Below are 17664 nucleotides of genomic sequence, written 5' to 3'. Positions count from 1 at the left end.
CGCAAGACTCTATGGAGGAGTGGACTTGCAAGCAACAATGAGTAGGTGACTGGAGCTCTCCGGCACAAGGGGTCTTTAAATCCGGGTCTGTTCCGGTATCTCCTCGTCATCATTTCTTTGTGGGGTTTAAGTTCACCCCATTTCTCGGATCTTTCCCGGGCAGCCGACCGTAACCGTACACGCCGCTGGCCTGTATACTAGTGTTAGGTTTGGACCTTTTAGTCTTGAATCTGGGTAATTCCTACCTCCTCTTCAGTCCGAGGCAGAATTATCTCACATGTCCACAGAACCGAGGCTATGGCCAGCTTGTTGACTTATACTTGTCTCTATGAATACCTACCTAAGGGAGATGGCGCCTCATCAGCCTCCGCTCACCTCGCCCGATCTCATTTTGTGAAGCATTGGAAGAATGACGCACAAAATATCGGCTCAGACAAAATTACGCTTGTTTCTGAACTTCTTATTTCGGACTTTACCAAGTGCAGCATTCAGAATTTCTGGAGCTTTTGTTCGGGCATGGCTGAAAGGCTTGCCCTTTGGGCCATCCATATGGAATGGTTTTGCCGGAGCTCTGATGGTCAACACCCATCCTCGAGACCTTCAAAGCATTCTACCATCTACAATCGAGACATATAACACATGGGTGTCGTCCCACAATACCGCTCATACTGTAGATAATCTGGCGGCTGACAATTCAACACGTCTGCTGTGGATTGGACCAAAAAAGGCAAAGAATGTGGTCCTCTTTTTTCATGGTATGAGACGCAATAAACACTCTCAAATTTTGCTAACCCACTAGGTGGCGGCTATGTGATGCCTCTTTCTAAAGGGCATTTGGACTGGATGGCACATGTGAGGAATGAGGCCATCAATGCTGGGGTGGAGCTCAGCGTGTGTATTCTCGCATATGGTCGGTCAAGAACTTTCATTAAACGGCGAACAGTATTCACTGACTCACGATTCAGATTTGATTCCCAAAAATAAATACCCTAGGCAGATGTCACAGGGCATTCTCGCACTTGAGCATCTTTTAAACTCAGGATATGAGCCTTCCCAGGTACCAATATTCTATATAAAACTTACCAAGTGTATTTTTAACACGATATTGTTCTAGATTGTGTTTGGAGGGGACTCCGCGGGAGGCCATCTGTCCCTAAGTCTTATGGCACATCTTCACCATCCCCGCCTCGAAGATTGCCCAACAAAGCATCTCTTGAGCCAGAGTGGTGTCGTAAGAGGATGTTTCCTTGTATCTCCTCTAGCATCATTCAACTTCAATACTCCCTCTTATAACAGGTGGCTTAGTGCCGATGTTTTGAGTAAAAAGGTCGTGCATGAATGGGGCTTATACCTTGTGGAGAACTCTCCCTGGAAAGAGGAGGTTTCTGCGGGGAAAGGCTGGGGGATGGCACTTGATGTGCCTGAAAGCTGGTGGAATAACTTCGAGGCCGTTGATCATGTTCTGGTGACCGGCGGGTCTGAAGAGGTCTTTAGCGATCATATACAGCGATTAGCTCAGATGCTGGAAAGAAAAAGTATTGGCGATGTGACGCTGTTTATGGGCAATGAAGCCCACGATGGCCCATTGATGGACTTTTCGGCAGGCAAGCTTCCGAGTCAAACTACCAAAACCATTACAGACTTTGTGATATCTTGTCTCAGAGAATGAATCATCCAAACCATTTTCCCATTAATGAAGGCTCGCAGTTAAATTTCTATTCAGACGAAGACTAAATTCGTACAATAAATACATCAAAGCAAAAAGAAATCAACCACGCAGAGAGGGATTGAGAACGGATTAAATGACGATCGATTATCAAACCTGGCGTTTAGAATCTTCCAAAACCTCAAGCCGAGTTGCTTCACCCAGTATCAGGTTCACATATTGCTCACTTCTTGGAGTAACCGTGACTGGAAAAGGTTCGTCTGTTCGGTGGTGATTCAAAATCTTCGAGTTATACGGTCCAGCCTGCTGCATATTAGCCAGTATCCCTATTATGTCTCTGTTATTTTTTTTTCACTTACTGCCTCGTAGTCGTAGCAGAACACCAAGCGAGCAACATTGATAAAGAGGCCCCGAAATGCCAATCTGTAGCCAACACAAATACGACGACCTCCTCCAAACTGCCAAAGTCCATGTGCAGGATCGGTCTCATGTCCATCCAGCCACCTTTCGGGCTTGAACTCCTCCGGGTCCTCACACTCGTTGCATACCGGAATTTCATTAATCACGAATCCCACCCCTGCTGGAAAGTGATATCCCTCAAAATCCATGTCCGACGTCAGCTCGTGGTCGGGAGTGAAAGGGAAAATAGGTCGCCAGCGAAGGAGTTCCTTGATCAAAGCGCATATATATGGCATTTTCTCTAGATCATCAATACCAGGCAGGCGGAAGTTTGTCGCAGTGCCGCAGTGCGTGTCAACCTCTTCTCTGGCCTTTTGAAACGTTTTCGGATAGCAGAGCGCAGCCATGGCGAAGATATTCAGGACTTCTCTGGTCGTATCCGATCCTGCCTCTAGAAGTTGCATAGCAACATACATGGCTTCCTGATCGTTTCCCGTGAAATTGGTGTCTGGGTGCAAAAGAACGTCACGAATCCATGACGGGGGTGCTGTCCCATTCTCCACCTTCTCTCGTGCCGGAATCCACCATGACTTGTAGACCTCTTCGTTCCAGTCCCCAAGCTTCTCCCAGTGCTTTCGCCATGGCTGCAACACGCGAGGTAGCTTATCTAGTTCGGGGAACCAATCCACCAAGCTAGTTCCAATACTTCCAATGAAAAGAGTGACAACATCTTGCAAATCAGCCAACTCCTTTCCTGACTTGACCAATCGCTCACCGAGTGCGATACGATGGACCACCGAATTTGCATATCGATAATGGTGGCGATACCACCTTTCCGGTTGGAAAAGATACTCTGCAAGCATCTGAGTACTTTCAAGCTCTTGCCATGAACCATATTGCTTCAAGGCCGTTCCACTCAAAAGTGAGTGCATCACCCGTCGCTTTTCAGTCCATTGCGAAGGTGGAAGCAGCAAGGATCGTCCATACCGGCTAACAATTCCACTGGCAACAGGCATTGGGGTTCGGCCATTTGTGAGGGAGCCGCGTTTTGCGATAATTTCGGACACCACACGCTTGCTATTTAGCAGAATCCAAGTTTTGGATCCAAGATGGAGGGTGGTCATTTCACCATACTTTGCAAGCTCATTGTGCTGCATACCGTCAGTCCATGATCCCCCTCTTCACGTATGGCAAGAGCCTCGAACTTACTATTTTATGATCTTGACCATCCCTAGCGTTATTGAGCTGCAAAATATTGCCAAATATGGGGATTCCTCGGGGACCTGGAGGAAGTTTCCATTCCTTTCCAGGGGGTGGTCTGCGTTTTCCGACCGGTGTGAAGATCTCTTGGATGATCAAGAAGATTGTTGCTATCAATATGATGATACTGAAAGAAGTCGCGAGAACTGGATTTTGCTTTGCTGCTGTAGCGAAGTGCGAATGAGCTGATGTACTCATTGTGAGATACCCTATTCCGGCTACTACCTGTCTCGAACACATTTATATCACACCGCAACCTGGAAACGAGCGCGACCAGGCGGCTGAGCAGCCAAACTACATCATTCCGGAATCTACTACCATTTTGAAATGGATAACGGTTACTCCACTTGAATTGTGCAGCGGATAATACAGCACCGTGACTTGGTGCGGATTGACCCGGACTTGTCGCCGGAATGGTTCCGGGGCCCCGCTTGAGAAAGCCTCCTCCCACCATGAACATAATTAGAACAGAGCGTGTGCCAAATGCACGAACTATTTTTTTGACTTGAATAATGTTGACATTGATATCTATCCCAGTTGCATTGATCATCTTTGTCTATATTTACAAGCCCGCTATTTTCTCCACGATGGGCGAACACGGCCTTGATTGGCTCCAAGAAAAGGCAATCGGCTGGAGCCACCGACCTCCAGTTAACAAGATTGACACCCACCACCACTGTGTGCCGTCCTTTTATGCCAAGGGTAAGATATTATCAGTGCCAAGCTCTTAGTCCTCAGCAACTAACATTACTACAGCGATCGAGGAGCAAGGAGGCGACCCAAGTGGCTGGCCAACTCCCCACTGGAGCCCGCTGGCTTCAAAGCTGCTGATGAAACGCGTGGGAGTTCAAACAGCTGTACTTTCTGTCACAGCTCCTGGAGCTTGTATCCTACCAGATCGTAAAGCACGCGCTCAACTCGCAAGAAAGTTGAACGAATATTCAGCAGATCTCAGGGACAAGGAGCCGGAGAAATTCGCCTTTTTTGTGTCATTACCCAATATCCTTGACACGGAGGATGCTCTCGCGGAAATTGCCTACGGGTTAGATAGTCTCCGTGCCGACGGAGTCACTCTTTTCACTCGCTACGGCTCCTCCAACACCTACCTTGGTCATCCAGATGTTGAACCAATTTGGGCAGAACTCAACAGACGAGGCTGTGTGGTGTTTGTCCATCCCACCCATCCAGTTGACACCAACCCCGTGAACTCAAAGTTACCACAGCCAGCTATTGACTACCCTCACGAAACAACTCGTACAGCGATGGATATGATCACCAACGGAACCCGACTGAAGTATCCCGCCTGCAAAGTCATCCTATCCCACGCCGGCGGAGCCCTGCCCTATATCATCTCGCGCGTTACGACCCCTATGAGAAAAGCACCCGACTTTGCAGTCTCGCATCGTATGGGAACAACGCATGACAGGTCAATGGAGTCTTTTCGTAGCTTCCACTTTGATCTGGCGTTGAGCTCCTCGCCGCAGGTCCTGGATATGCTGTTGAAAATGGTTCCGCGTGATCACATCTTGTATGGGAGCGATTTCCCGTATGCCCCGGTAACTGCCTATCCGGCATTTTTGGAGGCGCTTGAGTCGTATGAAATGAGTCCGGAGTTGAGAGATATGATCAACTTTGGGAATGCGATGAAGCTGTTCCCGCGGTTGTCAAGGCAGAGAGGCGGTACTTCGTAGCTATCATGAGTGACTATCTGATGCAACGATGCATCCACTACGGAGCCTACTGTTATATCCAAATTCAATTAAAGCAGGCTTTCTTTTACAGTTCCCGGTGACAAGAAAACCCCGATCGTCTTTCCTAACAGGTGTAGGTGCCTATGGTGCTATGAAAGTTGACCACACCGTTGCATCTCCCTTTGAATATTCAATGACATATCCATGGCTCTCTGGCGTATATTCTCTTTAAATAAACTCCTTATTCCCTGTTAATGACTCAAAGATCTACTTCTTGTAAAGCAGGCCTTTGATAAATTTAGAAATATTGCGGTCAGCCCCAGGTCCTTTTCCAGTCTTGCTTATCTGCCGCAACTGGGAGAGCAAACCAAGCACACTCGCAACCACAATAGCCTCGGTTTCGAGCTTATATCAGTAAAAAGGAGAAGAAATCCCTCGATGGTCTGCAGCGGAAACAAGACTGTGTTCCCGATATGGTGATAGATGGCAAGAATATCCTTCTTTAAGGCCGGGCGCCCGAGGGGGGGCGGCACTCTCAACTGTCTCAAATTTCTGTGGGACGCGAACGAGAGTATATCGCAAGCGTCCTTGCGAAAAAGGATGAATTTGCCATTCAAGGTACGTTTTTCTTTCCCCGGGAAGCTGGAAAGCGAAAAACGGGTGCACGTAGACCTTCTTCCTGAAGGATTTTGGGGCAATTGGATAGGATATCGACATCAATATCGCGGTGGCGATGGCCAAGCGTTGCCAGACATTATCCTGTGTATATGTGCTAAACGCTCAGTCTCGGTGCGGAAGCCGTCAAATCCGATATTGGCGTGCCGGTCGCTCATGAAGCTTGCAATCCATTTCCTGGCTGCCATCGGGATCCGTCTCGCTCGCAGTGAGGTGTCCAGGCTCGTCTTGTTCACCCCATTGAAGGCGCCTTTCAGGTCAAATGCAATCAGGATTACCACTTTGTGCTTGTACCAGGCTCGGTCGATCGCACTGGACAAGACTAGCAAGGCTTGCTCGGTGGTCTTGCCCGGGCGCCCTCCGAACTGGCTGTTCGGCAACAGGTTATGTTTCTCCGCAAGGTAAGACAGCCGTCGGGCCATCACGGCGTCCAGGAGCTTGCCGAGCGTATTCAGCAGTGAGATTGGACGGTAAGCGCCCGGAACCGAGTAGTCGGACTTGCTTGGTTTTCGTAGAACGACGATTTTCGCACTTCTCCATTATCTCGGGTGATGCCCCAGTTCTACGCATGCTGTGAAAATGCCGACAATGAAACATTCTAGATGCTCCCAAGTCCTCTTCCAAACAAGCATTGGCAGGTTGTCCTCTCCTGGAGCAGTCGTCCCTTTTGCTGTTCTCAGTGATCGTTAGATTTCGAGCTCAGTGATGGGGTGCCAGGGGAGTTCTGTGTCCGATATGGCTGGTGAGCTAGGGTCAGGCGTGTTCATTACGGGAAAGAAAGCTTTAAGGAAAGCCTGCGCTTTGTCTTTGTTCTCTGTGAACTCTTCCGAGCCAACTCATAATGCTGGGATACATCCCCATGTTTCTCGAGGCTTCATGTACGTTGCCGCTTTCCAAAGCTTTCCTTCGCCAGCCTCATCCAGGAACTGTCTCCAGTGTGAGGCTGTGGCTTTCTCGATGGTCCGGGTCCACGCTCGCCGTTTCTTCTGCATGGCTTGGAAGACTGCGGCAGTGTTTGGGTGATCTCTTTCGAGTTCTGCACAGCGTGCTTGCCATCTCCTGCGTAGTTGGTTGACTTCAACTTGTTGCACCTTCAGACCCGGGGTAAACCATCGCTTGGAATATGGAGTTGGGCGCGTGTTGGGGGTAAAGCGGTCAACTGCCTGGGCTGTCGCTGTTGTGAGGCTCTCCACCACCCGGTCAAGTGTAGATGGTTCCTAGATCAAGAGGATGTCTAGTTCTTGGGTCTGATGATCATTGATCAGTGCTTCCATTCTCGGTGCTGATTTCATCATATTCAACTGTAGAGCGTGTAGCTTTGTCTCTAGCATCTGGTGGAGTCAAAGCTCACTGGACTTGAAAACTGTCGATCACCGGTAGGGTGCTCGCCACTGCAATCGAGGCATCGGGCTCTCACGCCTGGTGGGCATCGTTCGCGCTCATGCTGTCCTGCGCAATGTCCGCATCGCGGCTTTTCTTTGCATGACCATGCCAAATGACCGAAACGTTGGCACCGAAAGCATCTCTTTTTCTTGATCTCACGTCGTACGACATGAGGGATATAGTGCTGGTTGACGATGAAACCGCTCTGGAGAATATGTTCTGCTCCCTCTGGGTTATCGAACCAAATTCCCAATTAGGCAAATTTCCCTAGAGATTTGTCTTTTGCTTTCATCCAAGCGAGTTCTTTGATGTGGAAACCGTGCGGTGCCAGGTCATTGTCTTCGATGATTTTCCTTGCTGCCTGGGCAATTTGTTCCGCTGTCGGAGTAGCACCTGTTCCCAGGTCAAATTCCTCTGTTGGGGTGCGGTGCACCACGACACCAAATCGTGGTTTTACCAGCTTTGTATTGTTTCCCATTTAATTTAGCCATTCTGGATGAATTTTGCTGTATGCACCAGTTATCAAGCTCGCAATGCCAGTTAGGGTTGGCTGGTATTACAAAATTCATCCGAAGACTACTAATATCATATCTTTTACTTGTGGCTGCTTGTACGTCGATTCAGGCATATATAGGATCTCTCCCTCAGGATAGATAGGAGTGATTTGGCCTGAAGGACTACCCCGAGGGATACCAGAGCCCGAAACCGTTGTCAGTAGTAGGAGTAATAGTAGTAGTAGTAGTATATAGGGCGTGGTCTAATCCAGGAAACGTTCCTCTTTCTCAATGAAATCTACTGTCTCACTTAACACTCGAAAGTGAGACCGCAGGAAGAGGTTTTAGTGGCAGTATCGGATAACGGCCGTTGAAAAGTCAACATGAATTTGTTATTCCAACTTGGAGTTTCCCTTTCCTGTAGCTCTCATGCAGGAAGGGGCCTGTATGTATTTTCCCCGCAGGCCCTTGCGCCGGACCGGGTCCAAGCGCGAGAGTATCCTTGGTACTGTAGAGATATGGAAGGGCAACGATCATCATATTGAGACAGCAGATGTGTGTATGGTTATCCGATTTGGAACATATTGTTGGTGATTCATATTCCGAAAAAGTAGGGGGGTAATGGCCCAGTGGGATCGCCATTTAACCGACGTTCACCCGATGTACCCCGCAAGGACATACCAGTATCGAATATAAGTATACAATGCAACATAACCATATTCGGTAATAGAATACATTGCCAAGTGGGAAGTGATCGACAAGCCCGGTACATGAGAATCTCTATATAAAGCTGTCCAATATGCGAGTCCTTGTCCTACTCTACCGGCAATCAATGAGGTAGAATAAGAAACCTTGAAAGGAAACCCAATTTTTTGGCCATGGATCCGAAAAATAGGAATTTCTTAACCATCTTTTGTCTGTTGACAAGCGCTTTTGCGCTCTCTTGGGACCATTCTCAGTTTCTATCAAGCCCATCATCGGGCGAGATTCCTAATCGTAAGATCTTCGCAATATCCGCCCCCTCTGAGTATGCCGTGCTACTAACAACCTGCAGCCAATTCAAACGGCCTAGGTTGGGATCGTGCTTTCAAAAGGGCTGATGAGTTTGTCGCCCAGCTCACTCTTGAAGAGAAAGTCAGCCTTGTCTCAGGGACTGAGGGTCCCTGCGTCGGAAATATCGCCCCCATTTATCGTCTCAACTTTACAGGCCTTTGCATACAGAATGGACCTTTAGCATTGGAGCAGGGTACATACTCTTCGGTATTTCCTGCCGGTGTTACTATAGCTGCAACATGGGACAAAGATCTTGCTTTCAAACGAGGCTTTTATCTCGCGGACGAGTTCCGTGAAAAGGGTTCACAGGTCGTGCTTGGCCCAGTTGCTGGACCACTTGGTCGATCAGCCTTTGGTGGACGAAACTGGGAGGGATTTTCCCCCGACCCTTATCTTACTGGTGATTTGTTTACATCCTCAATCAAAGGAATTCAGCATGCTGGGGTTCAAGCCTGCGCAAAACATTTCATTGGTAACGAGCAGGAAACCCAGCGACAACCTACTGAGAACAAGAAGGGTAACACTATCGAGAGTGTCTCTTCCAACATCGATGACCGCACCCTACATGAACTCTATCTTTGGCCATTCCAACAGGCTGTGCGAGCTGGCGTTGCCTCGGTAGGACTTCCAAGATATAGATACTTCATTATATCTGACACTTGACAGGTGATGTGCAGTTACAACAGGCTCAATCAGACATATGGCTGTCAAAACAGCAAAACTTTGAATGGAATCCTGAAGACTGAACTCGGTTTCCAAGGATACGTCATGTCTGACTGGGCTGCGACCCACAGTGGCTCTAAAGCAATAAACGCGGGAGAGGACATGGACATGCCTGGCACTGACCAATTGTCTCCTGTTTACTGGCACGACTCACTTGTGGACGCGGTCAAGAATGGGAGTGTACCTCGTTCAAGGCTCGATGATATGTGCCGACGCGTCTTGACTCCATATTTCCATCTGAAACAAGACAAAAACTTTCCAGCAATTGATCCAAGCGAGAAAGATTTGAACGCACTTCTCTTCTCAAGTCGTGAGTGTTAACTGCATCTCAAAAGTCCCCGTACCCGATCATGCAACTAACTGAGTGTAAGCGGACGACTACAAGTACAATTACACTTTCGGTCCCCAAGCCAACGTCGACGTTCGGAAGAATCATGGCGCAGCGATCAGAGAGGCGGGCGCGGCAGGTATTGTTCTTCTCAAGAATGTCAACAGCACCTTGCCTCTGCGAAATCCTCGACGCATTGGTGTCTTCGGTAACGACGCAGGAGACTTTACAAACGGCATGTCCTATTTCACCTTCAATGGTATTCAGAACTATGAATACGGGGTTCTTGCAACAGGAGGCGGCTCTGGGTCTGGACTTTTTACTTACGTTGTCAGCCCTCTGGAAGCAATCAAGCGAAAGGCAGACTTCAAGAAGAATTTGGTTCAATATGTTCTGAACAACAGTGCGATCATTGAGCCCGAAAGTCCCTAGTGAGTCTTTCGTTGACCCTTGACATCCCAATCGCCACCATCACTGACAAAAACAGTCTGGCTGCACTTCAGCCGTCACCGCCGGATGTCTGCCTTGTCTTCCTTAAGAGCTGGGCCACCGAGAGTATGGATCGCGAAACATTGCATGTTGACTGGAACGGAGACGATGTCGTCAAAAGTATTGCCGCGATGTGCCCCAACACTGTGGTTATCACCCATTCAAATGGGGCGAACGTGATGCCCTGGGCAGACCATCCAAACGTGACCGCAATTCTTGCGGCTCATCTGCCGGGCCAAGAGGTTGGGAATAGTATAGTGGATGTGCTGTGGGGCGATGTGAATCCTTCTGGGCACTTGCCATACACAATCGCAAACTCTGAAAAGAGCTACGAGTTTGCCCCTATAGCAAATTCGACAGTCCTGCAGAACACAGATGACCCTAAGGCTTGGCAGTCTGATTTTAAAGAAGGGGTTTTGATCGACTATCGTACGTACAAGCACAAAAATCTTCAAAACGTCATTCAATATCAAGCTTACATTTCTACAAGGGCATTTTGACTATTACAATAAGAGTGTTGTTTATGAATTCGGATTTGGGCTTTCATATACAACATTTTCTATCGACAAAGAAATCTCCGTGCAGCAAAAATTCAGTGGTGATCTTCCGCACAGTCCACCAAGAGCAAAAATTGTCCCTGGAGGTAACCCTCATCTTTGGGATGTCGTGTATGAGATATCAGCAACTGTGGAAAATACGGGCCCGGTCGCCGGATTCACTGTGCCCCAACTTTATCTTGAGCTCCAACGTGGAACAGTGCAAGGTTCCATTGCCAAAACAGTTCTACGTGGTTTTGAAAAAGTCCATCTCGACGCCGGAAAATCAAAGAAAGTTATTTTCAAATTGACCCGGCGCGACATTAGCAATTGGGATACTATTAAACAGCAGTGGGTTGTTCCCAGTGGTGGGATACAAGCTTTTGTCGGACTTTCAAGCAGAGACTTCCATGGATCAGCCACCTTCACCCCAATTCCCTGATTTGAAGACTACAATAACCTATCACGTTGGCTACCCAACCTGTTTCGTGATCATTCTCCACACTTATCCCGTCTGCTTGGTTCTTTTGTGGGGTCTCTGTGGGTCTCCAGGGGACGGATAAGAATCGACTCTCGGGAATTGCACACTGTTAACAGAATTCTATCTTTAATTGTATTGACTTGGCCAAAAATCATCATTTCCACTGCTTGACTTCATTGCTTGAATTCATTGTGTCATATAAATGCGGAACTAGAACATCACCCGCCCACCCAGGAACAATGGCTGTAGGAAAATACCCCTACTATTCTTAAAACATCTACTTCCGGAAAACCCAGCTTGGAAACATTGATTGAATTCTCGCTTCATTTTACGCAGCTCCTCGCAGCTAGAGTGCATATGAAGTTCAGTAGTAAAATATCGCTATAGATATGTAAGACTTTTCACCTACCAGGATTAAAGCTACTAGTACCGGTCAATAGTCTGCTGAGGCGGTTCAGCCGGGCCGATTAACCTAAATTTCATCGGTGTCTCAATTTCACAGCAAACAAGCAGTTGCTTCAGCTCTGGAAGGAAGCTTTGCACTAAACAACAATCCTCGATCGTCCAGTCATGAATTGGTCTCCCCAGGGTATAGGAAGTGACATACATATGTATCAACCCCGTTATATGATATCATCTGTATGATTTTGGTCACCTAGCCATAGTAGAAACACCCTTGTTCCGGGGATATCGGTTATCACATTGTGCATAGTAGCAGGCTGCGGCCAAACTTCGGGTCAAATAGTCCTTCTACATACTAGTATCTCGGCAGCGAGAGTCTTTAACCGACTTGTGACACTTGACTGTAGGTAGTACTAGTGTCACGTTTGAATGTCTGTGATCCCAGCGAGCCATTCCTTTTGTTTCCCGTGACCAATCCACGTCTTCAAGTTGCTAATCACGTCTACTTGTAAATTTCGGTCTTACCCCCTACTAGTAAGTTCAGTATACTAGTCCATCTGAGCTATGATCACCCTGGTGTACTACTAGTACTACCTAGGTACCAAGGAACAACTTGAAGTGATAATAATATCTAGTGTGGTAGTACTGTTAGTAGTACACTGTGCATCTGCGAAATATATTCGTCCTGCTCTACCCTTATAATACTCTAGTAAGTACTACTAGTACTTGAATAGTACTGTACATGTTGAATGTCAAAACTTCAAGATGGAAAACCTCTTAAGTACTACTAGTAATGGACTGACAGACTATGTCCAGAGAAACGCATTGCGAATTGTAAATTATGGTGCCAGGTACAGTACAAAACAGTAGAGTAGGAAAAATCCAAACAAGATCGTTTAGTTCCCCGCAGCTAATCTCGATTTCGTATCAGTTAGTGTGTACACTAAGAAGATGCGGCGCCACATACCGAATTAAGCATCTCACGCCGCAGTTCTCCCGAGGCCCCGACGAATCAACACCATCGTGACGGAATATCGGGCCTGTTTGCTACGAGGTTGGGTACGATTGGCTGTAGTCCGAGTTGACCCCCTACGCCCGAGCCTTCACGCGTGCTCCTCTCCCACTGGCACTGTTTCTGAATCAGCAAGGGATCTCAAGCATTCCTTCGGTCCCATGTCGACTCATGTCTTGCTGACCGGCTAAACTTCGGGTTGGGCAGTGAAGGAACCACCATCCGCTAACTTTAAAGAATTTGGGGTTCTCCGTCAATTTCAACTTGGCAGCCATTCGCCGAATTTCTTCATAAAACGGCGATCGCCTCGACAATCTGGCCTCAGAGCACCCGCATTCCACACGCGGCTTACTGTACATGGACTAGTCTGTCATCCAAATCTGCATATTGCGATCGAAAATCGGGATAATCCTCCGAAACCCTTACTTGAAATGGCTTCTCACAAGGAATTCGATTGGAAGGATGGCGACAATGGACGGTTGGAGCGCAACATTGACGAAGCGGAGCAATTCTACACAACGCTCGCAAGAAGGTTTGAAGGAACCGGCAGGATATTCTTCGCCATGACTGCCCATGTATCCTTTTCCGTCCCTCGAACAACCCACTCTCTCGCCCCGATCAATGCTCTCAAAAATGCATGGCTCCAAGTTCGCTATGATCACCCAACCATTGCCTCATGGGTAGAGTTTGACTCGAAGAGCAGCAAGTGCAAGAAGATCTACGAGCCTATCACGGATATACATGACCAGCGTTGCGCAGAGTGGCTTGATAAAACGTTTCAAATCATCTCCAATGGGCAAACTGGACAGGAATGGTGCAATTCTGATCCCCCCGTGCCCAAGCTACCGACGCTCTTCCTCATTACACGACCGAGCTCATCAGATACCTACACAGCTGACGTTGTGCTTCGGTCGCAGCATGACGTTGTCGACGGTATTGGCTCTCTCCATTTGCTCAATAATCTCTTCCACCACGCATCTCTTTTTCTAGATCAACCGGACCGGCAGTTGCCCAATTTCGGCGATGAAGCGAAGAATTTGAGCCCTCCGCTACGAGTGGCCGCATCTATCCCAGATACTTTGCAACCCGTCCAACAGACCCGACTTGACGAGATCTACGAGAAAAACAGTCTGCTTCGTGGAGATAGCGAGATTGCGGAGTTACCTTTCCGACGTGGACCGAAGACACCTCAGCGCCATCAGCGAGTTGAACTTAACATGAGCTTAAAGGAGTCTGAAGATATCCTGAATGCAATCAAGTCAATCGGAGTGAGCGTGACACACGTTTACCACGCTGCTATCGCTCTCACTCTGAGGAAGCTCCAGGAGCGTACCTCTGGGGAACGAAAGGTTCGCTATATCAACTACGCCCTGATCAACGAACGACCCCTCTGCAGGCATCCTTACAACACTTCAAAGCATCCTGCGGCGGTGTATCACTCTGTCTCTGGACTCAGTCTTGTGATTGATTTGGACGTCCCGTCTAGCACAACCGAACAGGGTACGGCCTCTAGCAATCTTACAAAACAGCAATTCCTTCACGTGGTCGAAGATGTGTCCAGGTATTACACCACGATCCGTGATGATAAAGAGCATATCGCATTAGCCCCATCCTACTGGTCCAAAGCTACTCCTCCGTATCCTGTGGGTGACAATCCCCCGCCAGTTCCGCAACCAAACGAGCAGCCATCTGTATCCATATCTAGTTTGGGCGTGATCGATAAAATAATATCGCCTAAACACGGCGAGTTCGAATTGGAGAGCCCATGGGTGACTGGGGAGGAGTTAGGAACTGGTCTTGGTCTTTTTCTGGGTACTTTCCGAGGATCTATGTGTCTGAGTGCCGCTTACAATGATGCTTGGCATGATGAATCTAAGGTTTCAAAGTTTCTGCAGGATTGTAATGATCTTGTGGTTCATTATCTACTCTGAGTATACCTACTTCAAGTACATTGGTGTATGTATACTTGGTTGATCTCAGCGATGGTAATACTACCTAGTTAGCTACTAGCACTAGTATGTTTATAGGGTTAAAATGCTATTAGTTCTAAGAGCATTATTTCTGCTGCGTTCTCAAACAAGAACTTTATGAGCCTGCCTTGCTTGAATGAATTTTTTGAATGCGGTACCTAAGTAAAAAAACTACCTTGGAGGCATGGTGTAGAATTGATGGATCTCATAGTAAGCCGACCTTTCTCAAAGAATAAGATTTGATATATACTAGTATTCAGCTCACAATTATCGTAAAAGTTGAATCCGGCTTTATTTCTGCCCAGTGACGATACTGTGAAACCCTGGGCTACTAGGATGAAATACAGTATCAAGAGCCTCAAGTCTGAATCACTGAGTGTGTAGTTTTGACCCTGTCCCGAAAACTTCGGCCGTCATTCCATGCTTAATCAAGTGAAGCAATTCACATTGTATATTGGGAGCTGGCCATATTCAGCCAAATTTCGGATCAGCAATCATAATCTTTTCGTCCTTTTATTCTCGGCAAGTTCCGCAAGGTTCATTCCTTCTGTCAAGATCTCATGACTTACTAGTATTTCTCGATCAGATCGGCAATTTCTTGGCTAAGGGGCAAGTTCTCCGATCTCCCCGGCTTGCCCATTTATACCCAATGAGGAAGGCCAGGCCACTTGGTGGGGCCCAGAGAAAGGAGCTTATCGTCCATGGATGCAGATGATTCAATTTGTACCATGCAGACATTCAACCCTACAATCAATGGCATTTGTACGTCAATTGTCTATGAAACCATTTGTCCCTTCAGCATCGGGGTACTTGTTGGCTTGATTATTTTTAGTGGTGCCTCTTTCTACTAATAGGCGATAGATCTCCGGATAGCAATTCGCAAGTAACCATTGCCTGATTCTACCTACAGTTCGAGTTTTATAGCAAGATGCTTCTGAAATTCTATTTGTTTCATGTTACCGCAATTGTTAGCAGTTCCTGGCGCTAAGACATAACAAGTTCAGGTTTGCGTCCACCAGAGCCCCTACATTCCAACAATCCGAAATCCTGAGCAACATGGCATACCGGTATGTCTAACTCGAAATTAGAAGCATCAAATAGCGGCAGGGGGGGGGGTCAGGTTAAGGAGCTTCTCAAGTTCGAGTTGAGCATTTGATAGATCTTGTTCTTGGTCCCTCCAAATATAAACCTAGATATCTCCAATTTCTGATGCGGAACTGATACAAAGTGTAAAAACCGCTACATTGGCACTGAAGATACCCTTTCACTGAGATTAATATCATACTCCTGCCGGTGAGAACAACTCCCGGTTTTTATCTCAAACCTTGGGAGTTGAGTGAACATACATTCTCAGTCTGATTAATGATAACCTACCCAAAATGTGGCTCAGAGACCCAGGCTTACGAAAACTAAACTTTTTGATATTTCTCATGTTTTCAACTGGGGCTTCGACTGGTTATGTTGGAAGCCTCATCAATGGTCTACAGGTTTTGCCATTTTGTAAGTATAACAACCCAATACATTTTGACATGCCATTTGGCAAATGAATAGCTTACCTTTTTATTTAGTTACTATCTTCACGCAAAATCTCAGCCCTTCCACTATCGGGCTCATGATCGCCTCAGGAGCGATTGGGTCTTTTGTCTCTTATATACCGGCATCATATATTGCTGATACTCTTGGTCGGAAGAAATGTGTGGGGATTGGATCGACGATTGTCATCATAACATCGCTATTCCAAGGCGTTTTCCCAAACCGCTGGGTTTTCATGAGCACAAGATTGGTTGCAGGGATTGGAAGTGGAATAGCTGCTGCCGCTGCCCCCTTGCTTGTCACGGAAATCGCGCATCCGCACACGCGACAATCGGCCACGGCTATTTACAACACTACTTGGTGCATGGGTTCAATTACATCGGCTGTTGTGACCATTCTGACGTTGAACATAGCGAGCAGTTGGTCTTGGAGGTTACCTTGCCTTTTGCAAATGGTATACCCCAGCCTCCAGATTATAAGCCTTATGTTTGTCCCAGAAAGCCCTAGGTGGCTTGTATCGGCGGGCAGAAAGTCCGAAGCCCTTTGCATTCTGCGGAAGTATCATTCGAATGGCAACGAACATGACGAGATTGTTCAAAAGGAGTTCGACCAGATATGCTCGCTTATTCCATTGAACTCCAAATCAGCCACGCATGGATGGAAAAAGTTCTTTTCTTGTCGTGGGAGTATGCATATGTTAGGCATCTGTATTATGGTTGGTTTTATGCAGGAATGGGCGGGCAATGGTATATCAAATCTTCATATTATGAACCAAATTTGCTTGCTAACACTAAATAGGGGTCATCTCCTACTATCTAGCACCAATCCTTACATCTGTCGGTGTTACAAAAGTCCGCGACCAGGCCGTGGTAAATATTGGCATGCAGATATGGAATCTGATTGTCTCTGCTCTTGGTGGGCTAGCATCAGAGAAATATGGCCGTAGAACTCTATGGCTACTCTCTACTATGTTGATGATACTTTTTCTAGCCTTGGTCACGATAGTAACGGGGCTTTACAAAGAGCAAGGCTTGTCCGCAGCTGGAGTTGCTGCTGTGCCGTTACTATTTCTCTTTTTTGGTGCCTTTGATATCGCTTATGGTTCTCTCTTCATCGCATATCCCGTTGAAATCCTTCCATTCCATCTTCGCGCAAAAGGTCTGGCTACCACACTTTTATCAGATTCGGTTGCTGCATTTTCCAACCAATATGTGAATCCGGTCGCATTTTCTAGTATTGGTTGGAAGTACTACTGTGTTTTTCTTGGGTGTCTGTCATTTTTCCTTCTTATTATCTATTTCTTCTTTCCAGAAACAAAAGGCAAATCATTGGAGGAGATTTCGGAATCTTTCATGTCGAAGCACCAGGCAGACACATCATCGGAAAAGCAACAGCCCGAGAAATGTTAACGTTGATATTGTGATAGTATTTATTTTACTGTCACCCAACATGGCACAAGTTTGAGCTTTGTGGTTTTCAATTGCAAGTATCTTTCCAAATCCGAGAAAGGGAAGTCATCGTCCATGGTTCCATGCATGACTGGGTGGAGTACCTCCTGAGTTCACGATC

The 17664-nt window shown here is 47.1% G+C and overlaps 8 protein-coding genes across 8 annotated transcripts; 5 read left to right on the top strand and 3 right to left on the bottom strand.

The window, feature by feature from the left end:
• Nucleotides 1–574: 574 nt before the first annotated feature.
• On the top strand, nucleotides 575–1669 carry N7462_008390 (uncharacterized protein; the record flags this gene model as incomplete). The annotated part of the gene is made up of 3 exons (XM_057080105.1): nucleotides 575–755; nucleotides 800–914; nucleotides 1297–1669. The coding sequence occupies 3 exons, from the start codon at nucleotides 575–577 to the stop codon at nucleotides 1667–1669; spliced, it is 669 nt and encodes a 222-aa protein (XP_056930433.1).
• Nucleotides 1670–1816: 147 nt separating this feature from the next.
• On the bottom strand, nucleotides 1817–3523 carry N7462_008389 (cytochrome P450; the record flags this gene model as incomplete). The annotated part of the gene is made up of 3 exons (XM_057080104.1): nucleotides 1817–1969; nucleotides 2026–3216; nucleotides 3275–3523. The coding sequence occupies 3 exons, from the start codon at nucleotides 3521–3523 to the stop codon at nucleotides 1817–1819; spliced, it is 1593 nt and encodes a 530-aa protein (XP_056930432.1).
• Nucleotides 3524–3912: 389 nt separating this feature from the next.
• On the top strand, nucleotides 3913–5016 carry N7462_008388 (amidohydrolase family protein; the record flags this gene model as incomplete). The annotated part of the gene is made up of 2 exons (XM_057080103.1): nucleotides 3913–4027; nucleotides 4082–5016. 2 exons carry the CDS (start codon nucleotides 3913–3915, stop codon nucleotides 5014–5016), a joined length of 1050 nt encoding a protein of 349 aa, XP_056930431.1.
• Nucleotides 5017–5732: 716 nt separating this feature from the next.
• Nucleotides 5733–6113, bottom strand: N7462_008387 (uncharacterized protein; the record flags this gene model as incomplete). The annotated part of the gene is made up of 1 exon (XM_057080102.1): nucleotides 5733–6113. One exon carries the CDS (start codon nucleotides 6111–6113, stop codon nucleotides 5733–5735), a length of 381 nt encoding a protein of 126 aa, XP_056930430.1.
• A 414-nt stretch (nucleotides 6114–6527) lies between these two features.
• On the bottom strand, nucleotides 6528–7245 carry N7462_008386 (reverse transcriptase; the record flags this gene model as incomplete). The annotated part of the gene is made up of 2 exons (XM_057080101.1): nucleotides 6528–6908; nucleotides 7234–7245. The coding sequence occupies 2 exons, from the start codon at nucleotides 7243–7245 to the stop codon at nucleotides 6528–6530; spliced, it is 393 nt and encodes a 130-aa protein (XP_056930429.1).
• Nucleotides 7246–8446: 1201 nt separating this feature from the next.
• N7462_008385 (beta-glucosidase) lies at nucleotides 8447–11139 on the top strand (the record flags this gene model as incomplete). The annotated part of the gene is made up of 6 exons (XM_057080100.1): nucleotides 8447–8564; nucleotides 8623–9239; nucleotides 9288–9654; nucleotides 9716–10075; nucleotides 10105–10590; nucleotides 10652–11139. 6 exons carry the CDS (start codon nucleotides 8447–8449, stop codon nucleotides 11137–11139), a joined length of 2436 nt encoding a protein of 811 aa, XP_056930428.1.
• Nucleotides 11140–13023: 1884 nt separating this feature from the next.
• On the top strand, nucleotides 13024–14523 carry N7462_008384 (uncharacterized protein; the record flags this gene model as incomplete). Its single annotated transcript, XM_057080099.1, has 1 exon — nucleotides 13024–14523. One exon carries the CDS (start codon nucleotides 13024–13026, stop codon nucleotides 14521–14523), a length of 1500 nt encoding a protein of 499 aa, XP_056930427.1.
• A 1418-nt stretch (nucleotides 14524–15941) lies between these two features.
• On the top strand, nucleotides 15942–17504 carry N7462_008383 (uncharacterized protein; the record flags this gene model as incomplete). The annotated part of the gene is made up of 3 exons (XM_057080098.1): nucleotides 15942–16062; nucleotides 16131–16841; nucleotides 16894–17504. The coding sequence occupies 3 exons, from the start codon at nucleotides 15942–15944 to the stop codon at nucleotides 17502–17504; spliced, it is 1443 nt and encodes a 480-aa protein (XP_056930426.1).
• Between the last annotated feature and the right edge of the window lie 160 nt (nucleotides 17505–17664).

This window comes from Penicillium macrosclerotiorum, assembly GCF_028827735.1.
Source record: "Penicillium macrosclerotiorum strain IBT 26536 chromosome Unknown utg000008l_segment0_segment0, whole genome shotgun sequence".
NCBI classification, from domain to species: Eukaryota; Fungi; Ascomycota; class Eurotiomycetes; order Eurotiales; family Aspergillaceae; genus Penicillium; species Penicillium macrosclerotiorum.
Note: the sequence above shows the minus strand (reverse complement) of the source record. Positions and strands in the feature narration are given on the sequence as shown.